Genomic DNA, 16,046 nt, shown 5'->3' on the forward strand with positions numbered 1-16,046 from the left:
TTCTGGGGTACTGGATAAGGGCAGTGGTTCAGTGCTCTGTTCTAAAAATTTCCTTCCTCCATTGTTTCATTTGCCTCATTATTCTGTACTGTTCTACTGTTTGCTATACGTGCGCTTCTCCTTGGTTCTGGTGTATTATGTGTATGGTTGGATTCATCATTACTTTCTACATGTTCACCTGTCATATGTGCACGTTCAACAGTCCCATTCCTATTTTGCAAGGAATTAGTTTGTGAATAAGGTGGTTTAGGGTACGCTGTGCCTGTAGAGTAAGCTTACCTGTCCCTCTGCAGCTTCTTAATTTTCATAGCCTTAAGTTTGACCATATACTGGTCTATGCTTGAATATGTAATCTCATGTTCAAACCTGTATCACTGAAAAGCTGCATCAGCCTTTATTAAAGTATCTAATTCTGTAGCCTCCTTGACTAGGACTTCAGCATTCTTTTTATAAGGGGTGCAAATCAAGTCCAATAACTCTAAATCATGTTTGTTTAATAATTTTAACAGGTCTTTATGAAAATCCTCTATCTGACCCGTAGGATATTGCCAACTCCTCAGCCCTTTAGGTACAATACTCTCACTGATACACTCTTTAAAGTGATTTATTTCTAACTGTAGTTTTTTGTACTTTGCTGTGTGTTCTGCTGCTTACATGGAGTGGGTGTCTTATATGGAAAGCTTATTTTTGTCATTTCATTGCTTGTTATCGAAAAAGTATATTATAATACAGACCACAGATATAACAACTCAAAAGTAAAATGTTAACATGAGGTAGGGACACCACTTTAATGACATATTTTTGTAGACGTAGACCATCTCAAATGGAGGCTAAGCAAATTTAACATAGTAAGTTAAAGTTATTTTTGTACAATAAAAAATCTCAAAGTTGCTAAAATCAGAATAATTTTTAATATACTGTTATAAATTCCATTACATAGCATAGGTGTGAAAATAAGCAAGTAGCTATCTACCACATAAAGTTAGCCGGATGCATTTCTCATATGGACGCTACTTACTGCTTTCAAAAACTCATCCTGTCATCAGTTCATATCAGATGCTTTTAACCCAGGTGGAGGACTGCAATACAATCCAGTTCTGGAAATGGACACTGGCAGTGACCCTTTAAATGGCCACCACTTTAGATTGCTTGGTCTTTGAGCTGGTGGTAGATCAGCCATTGTTGCAAGACAGCACTTCGGAATCACTGTATCTGGCTTTGTGGGTTATATTTAACAATAGTGATAACATCATTTTAGTCCTTTCGTGCTCTGGTTAGTTTCAACATGATGGCATTTTTTTTCAATGCTTACCTTATAAATACTGCCCCCTATGTGCAGCTTCCCTTACTAAAATCCTTTTCCATAACAGCATCACTACACAAGACAGCTCAAATGCTCCCCCCCCACACACACACTTCACACTGTCATACACACTAAATATATTCCCTTACCTAACCTTTATCCTAATCCCTGAACACTGCCAATCTCACACATACACACATACACTAAATCTATCCCCTTACCTAACCCTTACCCTAACTGTAAAACACACACTCATACACAAACTCCCTGAATATCCACTAACCTTTGTTGACCAGGTGGCAGTCACCCAATGTAGAATTCACATAAACAATCCTTTACTTGTTTCTTACAGCTGTTTAAGTCGCACAAACGTCTGTCAATCAATTCAGCTGTAACCATATGGCTTATTTATTTATTATTCTAGAAACACACATAGTTTTTTTTCCTCTTTACTCCTTCTCTTGGGTTGCCTGTTTGTTTCTGTTCTCACATTTGCATATTGGTAGTTGTAATATGGTTGTATGACATAACTGCATTTTGTCTTAACAAAGACTATAACTATAATAATAATTATATGGCATAATTATGTTTTGTTTTATGAAACGTAATTATAATACTTACTACTTTGAAAATGAAATATTATTTGTAATCACCATACTGCATTTTAATGTGATTGCGCCTTGCACCTATGTTATGGCTGAAAAGGGTATTTGGACCAGCCCACCTACCTAGTCAACAAAGGTAAATAAATGAATAAATTGAAAAAAAAAGAATGTCAGTATCCTTGCATGTTCTTTATCTCTTGCTTTCAACTAATATGTTTTATTTCACAGTTCTTATTGCTCATTGTGGATTGACTATGGCCATCTACTAGCCTGTGACTGGAAAGGGATCACCACTCTGTGAGTCCATCATTGTACTTCACAGAATTGCCTGAAGACTGACCTATTTTATGCAGAGCCATTACCATCATTTCTTGCTGCCCCTAGTATTCAACAAATAGCAAAACTTATGTTAAGGACTGGTTGTATGACCATATGAGATGACACAACTATGACAGACATAAATGGGAACCTTGCGTATTATCTGCTATAACAGTCATTTGTCTACACTGAATGCAAACCTGTATAATGATATCTGCCAATGTGGTTTCTGTTAGTTCAACACATTTAGACAGGTACATTCATACTGATGCATAACAATATTTTAGGATCTTTTCAACCAGCTTATTCATACTGGGGAACTATATAATTCTCTCATTATTCTTTTGTTTTTTATAACTGTGAGATATGTGTAATATCAGTGCATATGATTTTATGTTCTCTGGGTATAATCAGTCTTGTCCTTTTTTAACAAGTACTTCCATCAGCCAAAGCTATGACCTGACCTTTGTACTTTTTGCTTTTTCTTCTGTTTCAGCATCACTATCTTAGACTGTGTATTTTGAATGCAGAATTCTTTAATTTGCTGCAGGTGCTATTTATATTTTCTTTGTTTGGTTATGTTTCATTCAAGTGAGAGGGCATTGCAAATACATACTATTCACTGGTTTAGTTAGTGGAGTCCTATGGCAGTTTCTCTCATCTCTTTTTCTTTTCTTTGGATTCTACAGGATTCCTGACCAAACAATCTGCCATGTTTTCCCCCTTTTACTGCATTTTAGAGTGGTAAGTCTAACATAAACGGTGCTTTAGACTTTGGGCTGTTAAATATTATTTCTAAGGTTTATGCCTATGATTAATGTGAACTCTTTGCCAATGGATATGCATTCACATGCCCATGCTATGACTGATAGTCCCTTTTCACTCTGGCCATATTTTTTTTTCATCATTCAATGACCTAGTTATACAGCATGATTCTCACTCTGACCTGACTAAGATTAGCCCTAGTCTTGCTAAACCTGAATCAACTTCCAGTTTTGTTCTGCACTGAATATATACATGGCATAACTGCCTCTTAAATGAAGCTCTTCTCTAAATGTTCAAGGAATCCTGAATGCTTTTCTGACTCCAGAAAAGTATTTATTTCATTATGTCCCTTCATGTTGTATTAATGGTACTAGAATCCCAGCTTGAGCTATAGTTAGTCATAGCCAGTAAGTTTCTTACCTTGTTAGCATTAGAAGGAGTTGACATGCATGTACTATTTTTACCTAAACTCGGTCAATGCTATTCCTCTACCTGAGAACATGAAACCATACAATTTAAATTCACTCTTTTCAAGTCACACTCCTCTTTGTTTAATATGAGTCCATTTCCTCTACACCTTTCATTATGTTTTATCATTCTCTTCTTTAGTTTTTTGATATATCATTATCCGATCATTATAGTTCCTTACATTCTTATATCTTGTGTTATCTATTGTATTACATGCCTGAATGTCTCTGATACAGAACAAAGTTTCTGCATCTCATCAGACCTAGAGAGTTCAGCTTGAGATCTGCTCTTAAATCCATAGGTTCATAGCTAGGTACTAGGCTATCGGCCCTAGGGCCTATACAAGCCCAGCAAAAAAGGTACCCTGGATTTTGCCACCCAAGAAATTTATTTTCCTGTGCCACTGTTGAGCAGAGACACAGAAGTGATCCCCGGGGTGAATTTCCTATTTCCCATCCAATCATCAAGATTTTTCTTGAAGAGTGCTAATGAGGAGCTTTGTTTGATATAGATAGGTAGTTTATTCCAGAGTATGGGAAGTCTCTGGAACAGGAATCTATCCCTCCGGCATGTTCTGTTTATTGTGGTGACAAGGTTTCGGTCCCTGGAGCGTGTAGCTCGGAGGGATTGGGATTTCTTTAAGTGGAGCATGTCCAACAGCTCTGTGTTTGACATAGCTTTGCATGTTAGGCAGAGATCACCTCTGAGTAGGCGATATGCGATGGAGTAAAGCTGGAGTTTTTTGAGACGGTCTGCGTAGGGCATCTGTTTGAGGCTGGTAATCCTCTTTGTGAGGTATTACTGTGGCTTTTCCAGTTGTTGTAGATGTCTTGTGAGGTACATACCAAAAAGAGCATTGTACTCTATAATGGGTCTAATGAGTAATGAGTAGAGGAGAACAATGACCTCTTTTTTTTCTGGATGAGAAACCTTTTGTGATGAGGTGTGCCACATAGAAGGATTTCATTTCCTGACTACTGTGGCAATGTGATTATCAAAGGAGAGACTACTGTCCACCTGTGCCCCAATGTCTCTTATCACACTTTTGGTGTTAATTATACTACCACCTATGTTGTAGTCCATGGGTACAGAGTTTTTACCAAAGGGGATGACAATGCACTTTTTGGCATTGAGCTAGACCATGGCTTTGACACCAGGCATCTGTCTCAGTAAAGCTATTTTGTAGGATGTCCACATCATTAGAAGTTTCGATTATGGCTCCTAGTTTGCGGTCATCTGTGAACTTCATTAGCCAAAGACCTTCTGTGTTAGCCTGCACTTCAGAAAAGTAGATACCAAACAGGAGAGGATCCAGCACTGAACCCTGTGGTACTCCACTTGTCACTGGTCTGAAGTTGGATTTGGAGTCTGCTACTTTCGTAGTGTGGGTCCTGTCAGTGAGCCAGTTGGCAACCCATCTTGTGACATAGGGATTTATACCTAGTTTAGTGAGTTTATCTATAATTCCAGAGTGGGGGATGGTGTCAAAAGCCTTGGCAAGATCTAGATAGGCTGTGTGAACCACCTTACCCTCGTCTATGGCTTTGGTGACTTCTTCAAAGACGTCTATCAGTTTTAGGAGACATGATCTGCCTTTTACAAACTCAAACTGGGTGGGGTCCAGAGTTTGGAGATTACCAATGTCTTTGTTTATAAGTTCCATGATGTTACGTTCCATGGCCTTGCAGACCAGGCTCATAAGGCTAATGGGGCAGTAGTTCCTGGGGTCCGTGGTGGCTCCCCCTTTGTAGAGTTGGATAACCATCGCTGTGCGCCATTCAGTGGGCACAAAGCCTGAGGTGAGGCTATGATTGAACATGGTACTTAGGTGGGGTGCCAGTTCGTTCTGTAGTTCATGTAGAATGCAGCCTGGGATGTTGTCTGGTCCCAGGGATGCTGTGTTCTTGGCTTTGGAGAGTGTGGTTTTTACCTGTACAGATGTGATTACAGGAACTTTGCATTCTTCCGGTATAGAGATGGGTCCTTTAGGGGGTGAGAGGGGGGTAAAGTTAGCACTGAACCTATCTGCCAAGATGTTGGCAATATCAGTTGGGTCTTTATATTTAGTGCCATTGTGCTGTAACTCAGAGCAGATCTGAGTGTTGCCTTTGAGATTCTTGACATAGCTATAGAATGCTTTGTGGTTGTCTTTAGAATCAATGGCGATTTTGTTTTCGTAACTAGCTTTGGAGGATTTTATGAGGGATCACAGTTTCTTACTGAGGCAGCTTGATAAACACCTCTCTTCCATTCAGTTAACTTATGCTGCCTACAAGAGGTGTCAAGTGGCTTTTCCTTATTAATGCTGTACTGGTTACTTTAGTGTAAATAGACGTTCCCACTTTACTAGGTATGGTTAAGTTTGAAAGAGTAACTATAGGTGAGACCCAATGTACAAGAAAAAATACCCTCACGGTTACATCCATCTTCCTAAATTTCTCACTCATCTTGTACTTTATTTCTGAATGAGAAGTTATTCTTCTTTGTGGTTGGTCAACTTGGTCTAGTGGGATTACTTTGGGCCTATGCAAAATTTTGAATGACCTTTTTTAAACCTCCCAACGTTTTTAAACGCATTTCTATATTCCCTTAACAGATTATCTAGTCTATCCCTTTGCTAGTGTGCCTGTTTTTTTGCTCAATACTTGTATCACAATGAATGGCTCTTCAATTCATTAGAACCAGTCCACTAGAGAATATATTAAAATTAATTTTAGTCTCTCATTCCCTCTAATGTCTTTCTCAAAGCAATTTTCAAGGGGAGACGTCTTTCTGATTTCTAAGTATATATATTTTAGTAATGACCCTCTGTTATCTGACTTGTGATTTTGACTTACCAAAGATGCTGCCTGTTAATAAATTTACAATTGTTTCTGAGTTTATTAATATCTTTATTTTCTGGTTTAGTATCTTTGATACTATTTCTAGTCTTGCACTGTCATTTTTATTCACTGTGTACATGGTGTGTACTTCCTTTTCACAATCTTTATTTGCTTTCTCAATTGGACTCTATTTTTGATACATTCTTTATACATGGCCTAGTCTGTCTAATTTATTCTCTTTGTCATACTTAAATGCACTCTGTAGCTTGCCATTTATGCAATTACTTTTTCACATCCTGGCAAAGTAGTTTTGTTTCATGCACTTAGCATGTTTTGCCCACTGCAAGACAATTCTCTTGATGCAGGGTTATGTGCTGCAATATCTGCACTGTCTAGTTAAGTGGGCTTAATGAAGATGGTAGGGTAATTTTTTTTTGTCAAGGGGTATACAAATACCAGCTAAAGTTCATTTTGGGTGTTCATTTGAGTAACATCCAAGAACCGGTACTTTAGAAATGTTTAATGTGAGAAAAAATGGCCATTCCTAGTATCAGTAGATGATTTTTTTCCCCTAGGGGTACACATATACCTACTAAAGCTCATTTTAAACACCCATCTAGGTAACATTTGACAGCCAGTGCTTTAGAAAATGTTAGTGTGAGAAAAGAATAATTAGCATCAGTGCTAATACAGGAGGTAAAGTAGCAGTATTTTGCTTATTTGGAGGTCACTCAACCAGATCAGTGTCTTTTTTGACTGAATCACTGTCACTGAGGTTTCACATCTCTATTTCATTCTGTATTTGCAGGGGAATAGCCAAGGCAAGGACAATGGCATATTTTGGAGAGGGGAAGGGACCAATCCATGTGGACAATGTGAAGTGCATGGGAAATGAAAGATCATTAGCAGACTGCATCAAACAAGACATTGGAACACATAACTGCCGTCATAGCGAAGATGCGGGCATCATTTGTAACTATACTGCAAAGAAGCCTTCTGGGATTCGACATAAAAGTAAGATTTTTTTGGTCTTTTGATATCTTCCAAATCCTTCATTGATTATTCAAATTATGAGACATCTAGAATCAATCTTATTTTCCTCTTACTTCCTATACCCACTTTTCCTGCACATCCATTGTGATATATCTAGTTGACTAATTCTTTTGCACTTGTTTAAGTGCTTTGGTCAACTTAAGATTTAGTCAACTACCATAATGGCTGTGTATTTCTCGTAAGAGTGCAGACTGCATAAATTGCAAAATTTCACTTTTATGGGTTTTTACCAGTTGGGGGTGTTATGTTTTGAGGCAGGTTGTCTGTCTTGGCAGCCTTTACATTTGGAGCTCTGTACTGACTGGTGCATGTGTGTATATGAATACTGAATAGTGCAAGTAGGGTAGTTTCCTCTTGCTTGCAATGTTGTGTAATCTTGGAGTTATATATAAAGTTGTGGGGTGTGAGGGGCACAGCACCCCATTTGGTTTGGAAGGTGCAGGATATTTCAATGGTTCAGGAGTCTTTTTTTTGATACAATGCATACATACATCATCATTGCTGTGATAAGTTTAGGGTTTTTTTATTTTGTTTTGCAGAAGAGAGGCAAGCATTTACCCATACAGAAAACCTAATCACTACAAACCTAATAGATATGTACACATTTGCACATACATATACTCACATGATTCTGCACTTCCACATACAGGTGATCACTCAATCGCCTAGAGCAAATAAAACTTACACAAACAAGTACTTGCATAAACAACATTCTCTTACATATATATATAAATATGCACATAAATGGCTCAACATAAATTGATTGACAGTCCCAAATGTTGATGTGTCTAACGTCAAACACAAAACATTGACTATACAATTCTCAACACATTAGTACCGCTGCTATAACCACTAACCTCAGTGCATGCAAAATTAAAATAAAAAAAAAAAAAACATTGCTTTCTGCAGGGGGCAAGGCCCCCTGCATTGAACCTCCATTTGCAATATATGAACTCCAAGATTGCATAATTTATGGAAAGGTCATATTCCCCAGCGTCAAGATTATTTCCAATTTTTGCAAAGTTTTTCTAAGTTTGTAGAAGTTTTCCAATATTAGATCACATTTTTCATATTTGGAAACATTTCTCTGGGTTTGTGAACTTATTTTCAAGGATTTGTGATACTGCAGGAATTCTGCCTTTTGTTATAAAGCATTTGTTACTGCATTTCAACTCAAAACCAGTAATTTTACATTGAGGGTTTTATTCTGCACTCTGGTGGGAGTAGAGAGCTGATTCAACCCATCCAAGTTGGGAACTGCTGTTGAAAGACTTAATGTGCATTTATCTGATTGGCCTGAGGGCTTAACTGTGTAGAAGTCTTTCATCCTGCTGGTATAAAAGATGCACCGATGTGGTTACCCATGCCTTGTATAAACGCAGATCTCGCCAGTTTAAAATCCTCTATAGGAAACTCACTCCATAGACGCCCATTAGCCCATAGCTGCTTGAAGAGCTGACAGCTTGCACAGACGGCAACATCACTGCACATCATCCTATGGTATACTAATAAACAGTCTCACTTAAACCTTTAAGTGACTCTCCCCTACTCCTTCCCATCTAGTAAGGATCTGGTGTAATGGATAGCTGCTTCCCTGTCATCTCTGTTTCTGGCATGGTGGATATCGGTATCTTGAGGCAGTGTAGTAACTGCCTCATGTTCACTGACAATGCCTTACTTTTAGAACAGACAAACAAAGTATGTGAGAGATGCAGATATACAATGTCATTGGAGGCAAAGCTCTCACACACACACATGAAAAAAGCAAACCAGGTTGTCAGCATTACACCCAAAACACTCACTACCAACACTAAGGAAAAAACACATAGACCCACATATGTGGAGGTACTCACATGTAATCTACCCAAAATTCCAAGACCTTCTAAAAGTATCTCTCAGTAGCCCCATGCACACTCAAAAAAGACAGTACCTCACATAACACATAACTGTGAAAATCACAAGCCCATAAGGCAACACACAGCCAAACATTCTAGTTATTGAGGATTCCATTGTAAGACATATTGATGTTCCCCTTACCAGTCTAAGCAAGGCAAAGATCATGGTGAGTTGTCTGTCTGGAGCCAGGATCCACTAGATCACACATGCACGTAGGTTTTTAAACAACAACTGCCAGTATGACATGGTCATAGTCCATGTGGGCGTAAACGACCTAAAATATGGCTCACTGGACTATATGAAGACAGACATGATGGAGCTCTCTGTATATATGCCCCAGGCAGGTATGAATCTAGCTATGAGTCTGACTGACTTCAACAACTGGCATAGTTTCTGGTGTCACAATAAGGGGATTCAATATTGGTCAGCCTGGGAAGACATGACCAACAAAACACGACGCTTTACCAGAGGTGGTTTGCACTTGTCACCACTTGGCTTCTGGTTACTGGCAAAAACTTTATCTATCCCCACAGTGCCTTTTTTAAGCCAGACAAATTCTTAAACCATCCAACATAACAAAAATCACTCACAACTACCTAAAGGTACTGCTGTGCTCAAAAACTGCACTCCTTGCATGCACACCTCACCTTGGAGAATGCAGACATATGTGCAGTCATGGAAACATGGTTCAGAATCATGGACAGCACCCTGGCTATCAAATGCTACAATGCCTTTTGTACATTTCAATCCACCTCAGCTTAGGATAAAACAAAGGGAGGCGGTGTCTCAGTGTTCATGAAGGGCAAGTACATAGCTAGACTGGTCTAACAACGTGACTCACTTGTGCTGCTCCATGCCCAACTAACCATAGGTGTGACCCCCTATCACATCCTTGCTAGCTACAGCTACTCTCTAATGAGTCTGGAAAACCACAAGTCCAGCCTAAACCTAATGGACTCATGTAGCATTCAGCCTAACATCATATTTATGGGTGACTTCAAATAGCCCTCCATAAAATGGGAGACTTATATGAGAGGGCACAATGTTAATGACATTTCTGAAAGGAGCAAAAACAAACAACAAAAAAAAACCCACCCATATAGAAGACAAGAGACTTAAGGGGATCTATAAATGAGGAACTTGTAAACAGTGTCCTTGTGTATCGAACAGTGATGGTATTCAACTTCTAAATGAGGGACGTGAGATGGAGAGTATTATAAATACTCAGTCTTAGCAAAGGGGTGGATTATTTGGCATCCTGTAAGGTACGTCTATCATTCTATGTAGGAAAAATTGAAAGGGCTTTGAGAAAAAGCATTTATGAGCACATGAAGAATATCAGAAAAAAAGGTAGAAACAACTGCTCTCTATAGACATTCTTTAAATTGTAAGAATAGTGTATTTACTTTCTTGTATAAGAACAAGTGGTCCATGATCTGAAAGGTGGGCAATGGGAAACATTAATTGAATACCCTGAACTTTGATGGCAGTTAAATTAAATACCTGTAACCTTCCAGGATTGAACAATCATGTTTCCATTGCTCCAGTGTTAAAATTAAGATCAGCAAAGTTGTGATATAATGTTGAGTGAATTATTTTGGTCCAATGTTAAAGCAAGTTTTTATTTAATTTTTTTATTCATTTTTATTCTCACATACAAAATAATAAAGTTGTATTAGCTAAAAGTTAGTTTAGCTTGAATATTGTGAGCATAGTCTAACTGGTTTTAACAAGTGACAACACCTGTTTTATGCATTTGTTAAGATGATTTCATAGTTTATGAAGTTTTGAATGAATTGTGTTAGGCAAATACACATTGAAGGAAAGGATATCAAAAAAGCAAATGTGTGACCAACCAATGAACTATGAACTTAGGATATAAATTATTTTGAAAGTGATTGTTGTATTGTTCTGAAGTCATCTTTGTTCAGACAAAAGCCATTAACTTATATTAAATGTTACTTATTATTTAATTTAAGGTGTGTTCACTACCTTAGTGTTTTCCAATGGTCAGGACAGTTTTCAAAGTCTTTTTTATTACAGACTTATATAACCCAAAATTCACTTGCTCAGAGGTATTTGGACTTCATCAATGCAAACACTCTGGAGCAACTAGTTAGCTCCCCAATTAGAGGTACAAATATCCTAGACCTGGTACTCATGAACATGGGGGATTGCTGCTCCCTCCTGTGCATTAACTCCTCCCTGGTAAGATCTGACCACAAAATGATCTCCTTTAGTATTAAAATTAACCTAGAACCCCCATCAAACTCCAAACCTCTTAAGAACTTTGCTAAGGCCAATTACCTCAAACTAAGTGACAACTTATTAAAATTACAGTATGTACTGTACACAAAAGCACTATACAACCACATTCATAGCTGCATAGAGGAGGCAGCACCTCCCTGGGTCAAATCTATGGTTACTGGCAAAAATAAAACAACCTGGTGGATCCCTAGGATAAATAGGCTATTCAACAAAAGGAAAAAAATCCTCTCCAGAGCTAAGAAGGAACAGACAAAACAGTGCAAAAGGATAATAAACAGTCTAAACAAACAAATTAAAGAGCTGGTCAAATCTGCCAAAGCAAACTACAAGGCAAAGGTAGCCTCCCAGGTGAAAGATAACCATAAGGCTTTTTTTTAATTATGTTCATAACCTCAGGGGAAATGCAATGTGCCAAGTTAATCACGAATAGCAACACTTATACCCAGCCTGAAACTATAACAAACCAGCTGGCTGACAAGTTCATTTTAAACTTCTCCCTCTATCACCTCCTACCACACACAAAGAAATATCCGCAACCATTCCTCTACTGGTCATTGTGACGGAACAGGTCCTTACTGCTGTTGTTAAAGTGAAAAATACAGCCTCCTTGGATCCCAACAACATTCCAGGATGCATCTTAAATTGCTTAAAAAAGACTCTATTAGATTAGAGTCACTAGAAACCCTCTTTAACCACAGCCTCCAGATGTGCTTTGTCCCAGAGGAATGGAGGACTGTAACAATCTTCCAAGTACAAGGGGACCCATCAAGTGCCCCAGGGAAATATAGACCCATAAGCTTGACCAGTCATATCTGCAAGGCCATGGAGAGAATTATCATGGACCTGATCAATGACATAGGAAATCTCCAAACACTAGACCAGACCCAATTTGGCTTTGTCAAAGGGAGGTGTCTTGCCTGCTTGGTCTGGTGGACGACTTAGAGAAAGTCACCAGAGCAATGGATGAGAGTAAAATTGTGCACATTCCTTATCTAGAACTGGCCAAAGCATTAGACAATCCCACACTCAGGGATCATAGATAAACTTACTGTGTTGTGTATAAACCTCTACATCATCAGGTGGATAGTAAACTGGTTCACTGACAGGACACATGTTGTCCAGATAGGAAAATCCATTTCCGATAAGAAACCTGTTACTAACAGTGTCCCACAGGGCTCAGTGTTGGGATTCCTCCTGGTTTGTATATACATCTCTGAAGTGAAGGCCAGCGTTGGGGACCTCTGGTTCACCAAGTTTGCGAACAACTGTAATCTAGGAGCTTTCATCAAGTCCCCAGATGAATTTGACATCCTCCAAAGAGGCCTAAAAATGACAAATGACTGGTGCCAAAACCATGGTCTGAGATTAAATGTTTAAAAATGTGCTGTCATACCATTCAGTAAATCAGATATCCATGAAAATTATAATACTGATAGCATGCTCCTAAAAGTAGACCCAGTGGTAAGGGACCTAGGAACATAAATAGATAGTAACCGACACTTTGACCACCAGGTAGCTACAGTAGTGAGTGAATCCTTTTGTGTGTCTCAACTTATAAGTAAATGAAAAGAAAACCGATAGAGCTACCACAACTGTAAGCATATATTTATTAAAACAACAAAACAGGTAAGCGCTTTCATGTAACTACGCTTCAGATCCATAGATAAAAACACAAATTATTTTTTATATAGTTATACAACTAATCAAACATCAATCAGAAAAGAGCATCAATAAAATCCAACAGAACTAATGATTCACTACAGTAGTGAGGAAATCCTTCTGTGTGGCTCAACTTATAAGTAAAGGCATGACATCAAAGTCAAAGGAAGCCATAGTGCCATTGTACTTGGCCTTCATCAGGTCCATAATTGAGTACAGTGCTACCTTCTGCATGTACCTAACCAGGTACTTACACCAATTGGGGCGCCCCCCCCTGTGGTTTTTCATCCAGAAAAAAGGAGGTCATTGTCCCACTGTACTCATCCCTCATTAGACCCATTATAGAATACAACACCCCATTTGGTATGTACCTCTCAAGACATCTGCAACAACTGGAAAGGCCACAGAAATACCTCACTAAAAGAATCACAGGCCTAAAGCAGATGCCCTACACTGACCACCTTAAAAAACTCCAGCATATCGTCTACTCAGAGGCAATCTCTGTTTAACATACAAGGCCATGTCAAACCCAGAGCTGTTGGACATGCTACAATCCCAATCCCTCAGAGCCACATGCTCCAGGGATCTAAACCTTGTCATCACAATAAACAAAACATGCTGGAGTGATAGGTTCCTGACCCAGAGACTCCCCAGACTCTGGAACAGATTGCCCATACATGGCAAGCAGATTGCCTCTTTGGCCCTCTTCAAAAGGAACCTTGACGATTGGATGGGAGAAAGGAAATTCACCCCGGGGATCATGTCAGTTGCCCTGCTGGACAGGGGTCCAGGGAAGTAAATAGTGTGGGAAGAAATAGCCAAGGAATTGTTATGGCTAGGCTTGTATGGGGTGTCATTAACAGTGATCATCAGCTAGAGCTTATGTTCACACTGCTGGGTGGCTAGCCTGTCATGCATGTATGTGTTTGTGTGTGTGTGTGTGTGTGTGTGTGTGTGTGTGTGTGTGTGTGTGTGTGTGTGTGTGGATCCCTGTCAGAAGCACGACTTTTCAGAAACTCCAAATTCATATGGACAAGACCATATAAACAATTTTCTGAAAACTCAAACTTGAAAAAAAAAAGACAGAAATCTACCTTTTTTGTCCATTTTTACAGGGGGCAAGCCCTCCCATGATCACCACCCCCTGCACATTAAATATATACCAACTGCAAGACTGCACTACAGCAGGGAAAAGGCAAATTCCCTGATCCTCACTGTACCATAAACTCCATTCAAAAGCTTTGAGTTTTTGGAAAATTGTTCATATGGTATCATCCATATGAATTTCGAGTTTCTGAAAACTCAAGCTTCTGACAGGGACTTGTGTGTGTGTGTGTATAGATATATTGTATATATGTTGTTGTTGTTGTTGACTTTCGGCTTTTCCTGGTTAGGGGTCGCCACAGCGGAACTCCGGTCTGCTAATGATTGGCAGTAGATTTTGATGAAAGCCGAGGTGCCAGCTCGACGTTCAACCTTCAGCGAAGGCAGATATATTGTATATACACACACACAAACATATTACATATATATATATATATATATATATATATATATATATATATATATATATAAGTATGTGTGCACATACACACACACATTCCACTTTGATTGAAAAGCTGTATAAACAGTGGTAGTGAAAGAGAGAAGTAAGCAGCCAGTGAAAAGAATTGCAAACACTATACTTCAGACTGGTATGCTCCTAGAGTATTCATTAGTATTAATAACCAAGAAAAGTAATTGAAAATATGCCCATCCCATGGATTCAGATTTCTTGCTGATCTCAAATTAGACTGGTGTCCTCATCAGCTATTCTATGACTCTAGCCATTTTACTTTGACAGGTCACCAAACCTTAGTATTCATTTCCACTATGCAAGATGTCTTCAAAAGTATCAGACTAACATAGAACCCTGTGTGATTGTCGAATAAAGAAACAGTAAAAGTAAACTTGTGACAGGTTCAGAGACTAATTGCTCAGCATTTTCTAACTGGAACCCTGAAAAGACAGAGGTTTGCATGAGCATGTTTCTTGCTCCAGCAAACTCAGTTGCTTTACAACGACATTACAAGATTCTATCACAGAAGCCTGGGATTTTCAGATTTATCTCTGTAGTACTATTTAAATTTTACCAGAAGAGATGAAAACACTGTATTGCCATAGATTAGTGTGTGCAGCAGATTGTTGTCGCTTTAATTCTGAATGTCTGAAACTGCCGGGATAGAATCATTCAGAAAACTTTACAATTAATTTAACTGTGCCTTTTGCACATTGCTACTAAAATAATTTCAGATCTTTATAATTTATGCATTTTGTTCTTGTTAAAAATAATCTTTTAGGTCCACTGCCTTCTACATGTGGTCTACGACCAACAAACCGCAGACAAAAACGAATTATTGGTGGAAATAATTCCTTAAGGTAAGAGTATCTTACATCTTACTTGTAAATTAGCATTTCATATCCATTGTGTTTTCTTAGCTCTGTTTTACAAGTTGGAATCTTCACAACTCTGCAGTTAGTTACTAAATTATAATTTTATTAAAGTACAATAATCAGGCCTGTAGTTCTGAGCCAGTAGATAATTTCATTTGACATTAGCTACAGCATAGACTGGGAAAAAAGAAAACAAAGGTAAAAGAAACTGGAACACTATGCAACACAAAACTGAAATGGACAGTAAGAATCACATACCTTTCAGATCTGAGAGTGCATGGGAGAACAGAAAATGTCAGTAACATGACTCCGATGGGATCCAGAAGTTGCTGAGTGTGAGTGGGTTAAAAGTGCTCCAGAGAAGCGATAACAGTCTGAGTGATTAGTACCTAACAACTTGTATCACACCCTGGTTCTGTTTCAAACTATAACGTTAATACACAACACTTCTCGTGT

At 38.6% G+C, this 16,046-nt stretch overlaps 1 protein-coding gene across 1 annotated transcript in view; it reads left to right on the top strand.

Moving 5' to 3' along the window:
* PRSS12 (serine protease 12) overlaps positions 1–16,046 on the top strand; it is a 1,465,718-nt gene that overhangs the window by 1,312,826 nt on the left and 136,846 nt on the right. The window contains exons 9-10 of the mRNA XM_044061659.1: positions 7,090–7,295; positions 15,497–15,575. Coding sequence (XP_043917594.1) covers positions 7,090–7,295; positions 15,497–15,575 — 285 coding nt within the window. The remainder of the gene's footprint in view (positions 1–7,089; positions 7,296–15,496; positions 15,576–16,046) is intronic.

The sequence above is a fragment of the Protopterus annectens genome, chromosome 2.part0, assembly GCF_019279795.1.
Source record: "Protopterus annectens isolate FY-2018-M chromosome 2.part0, PAN1.0, whole genome shotgun sequence".
NCBI classification, from domain to species: Eukaryota; Metazoa; Chordata; order Ceratodontiformes; family Protopteridae; genus Protopterus; species Protopterus annectens.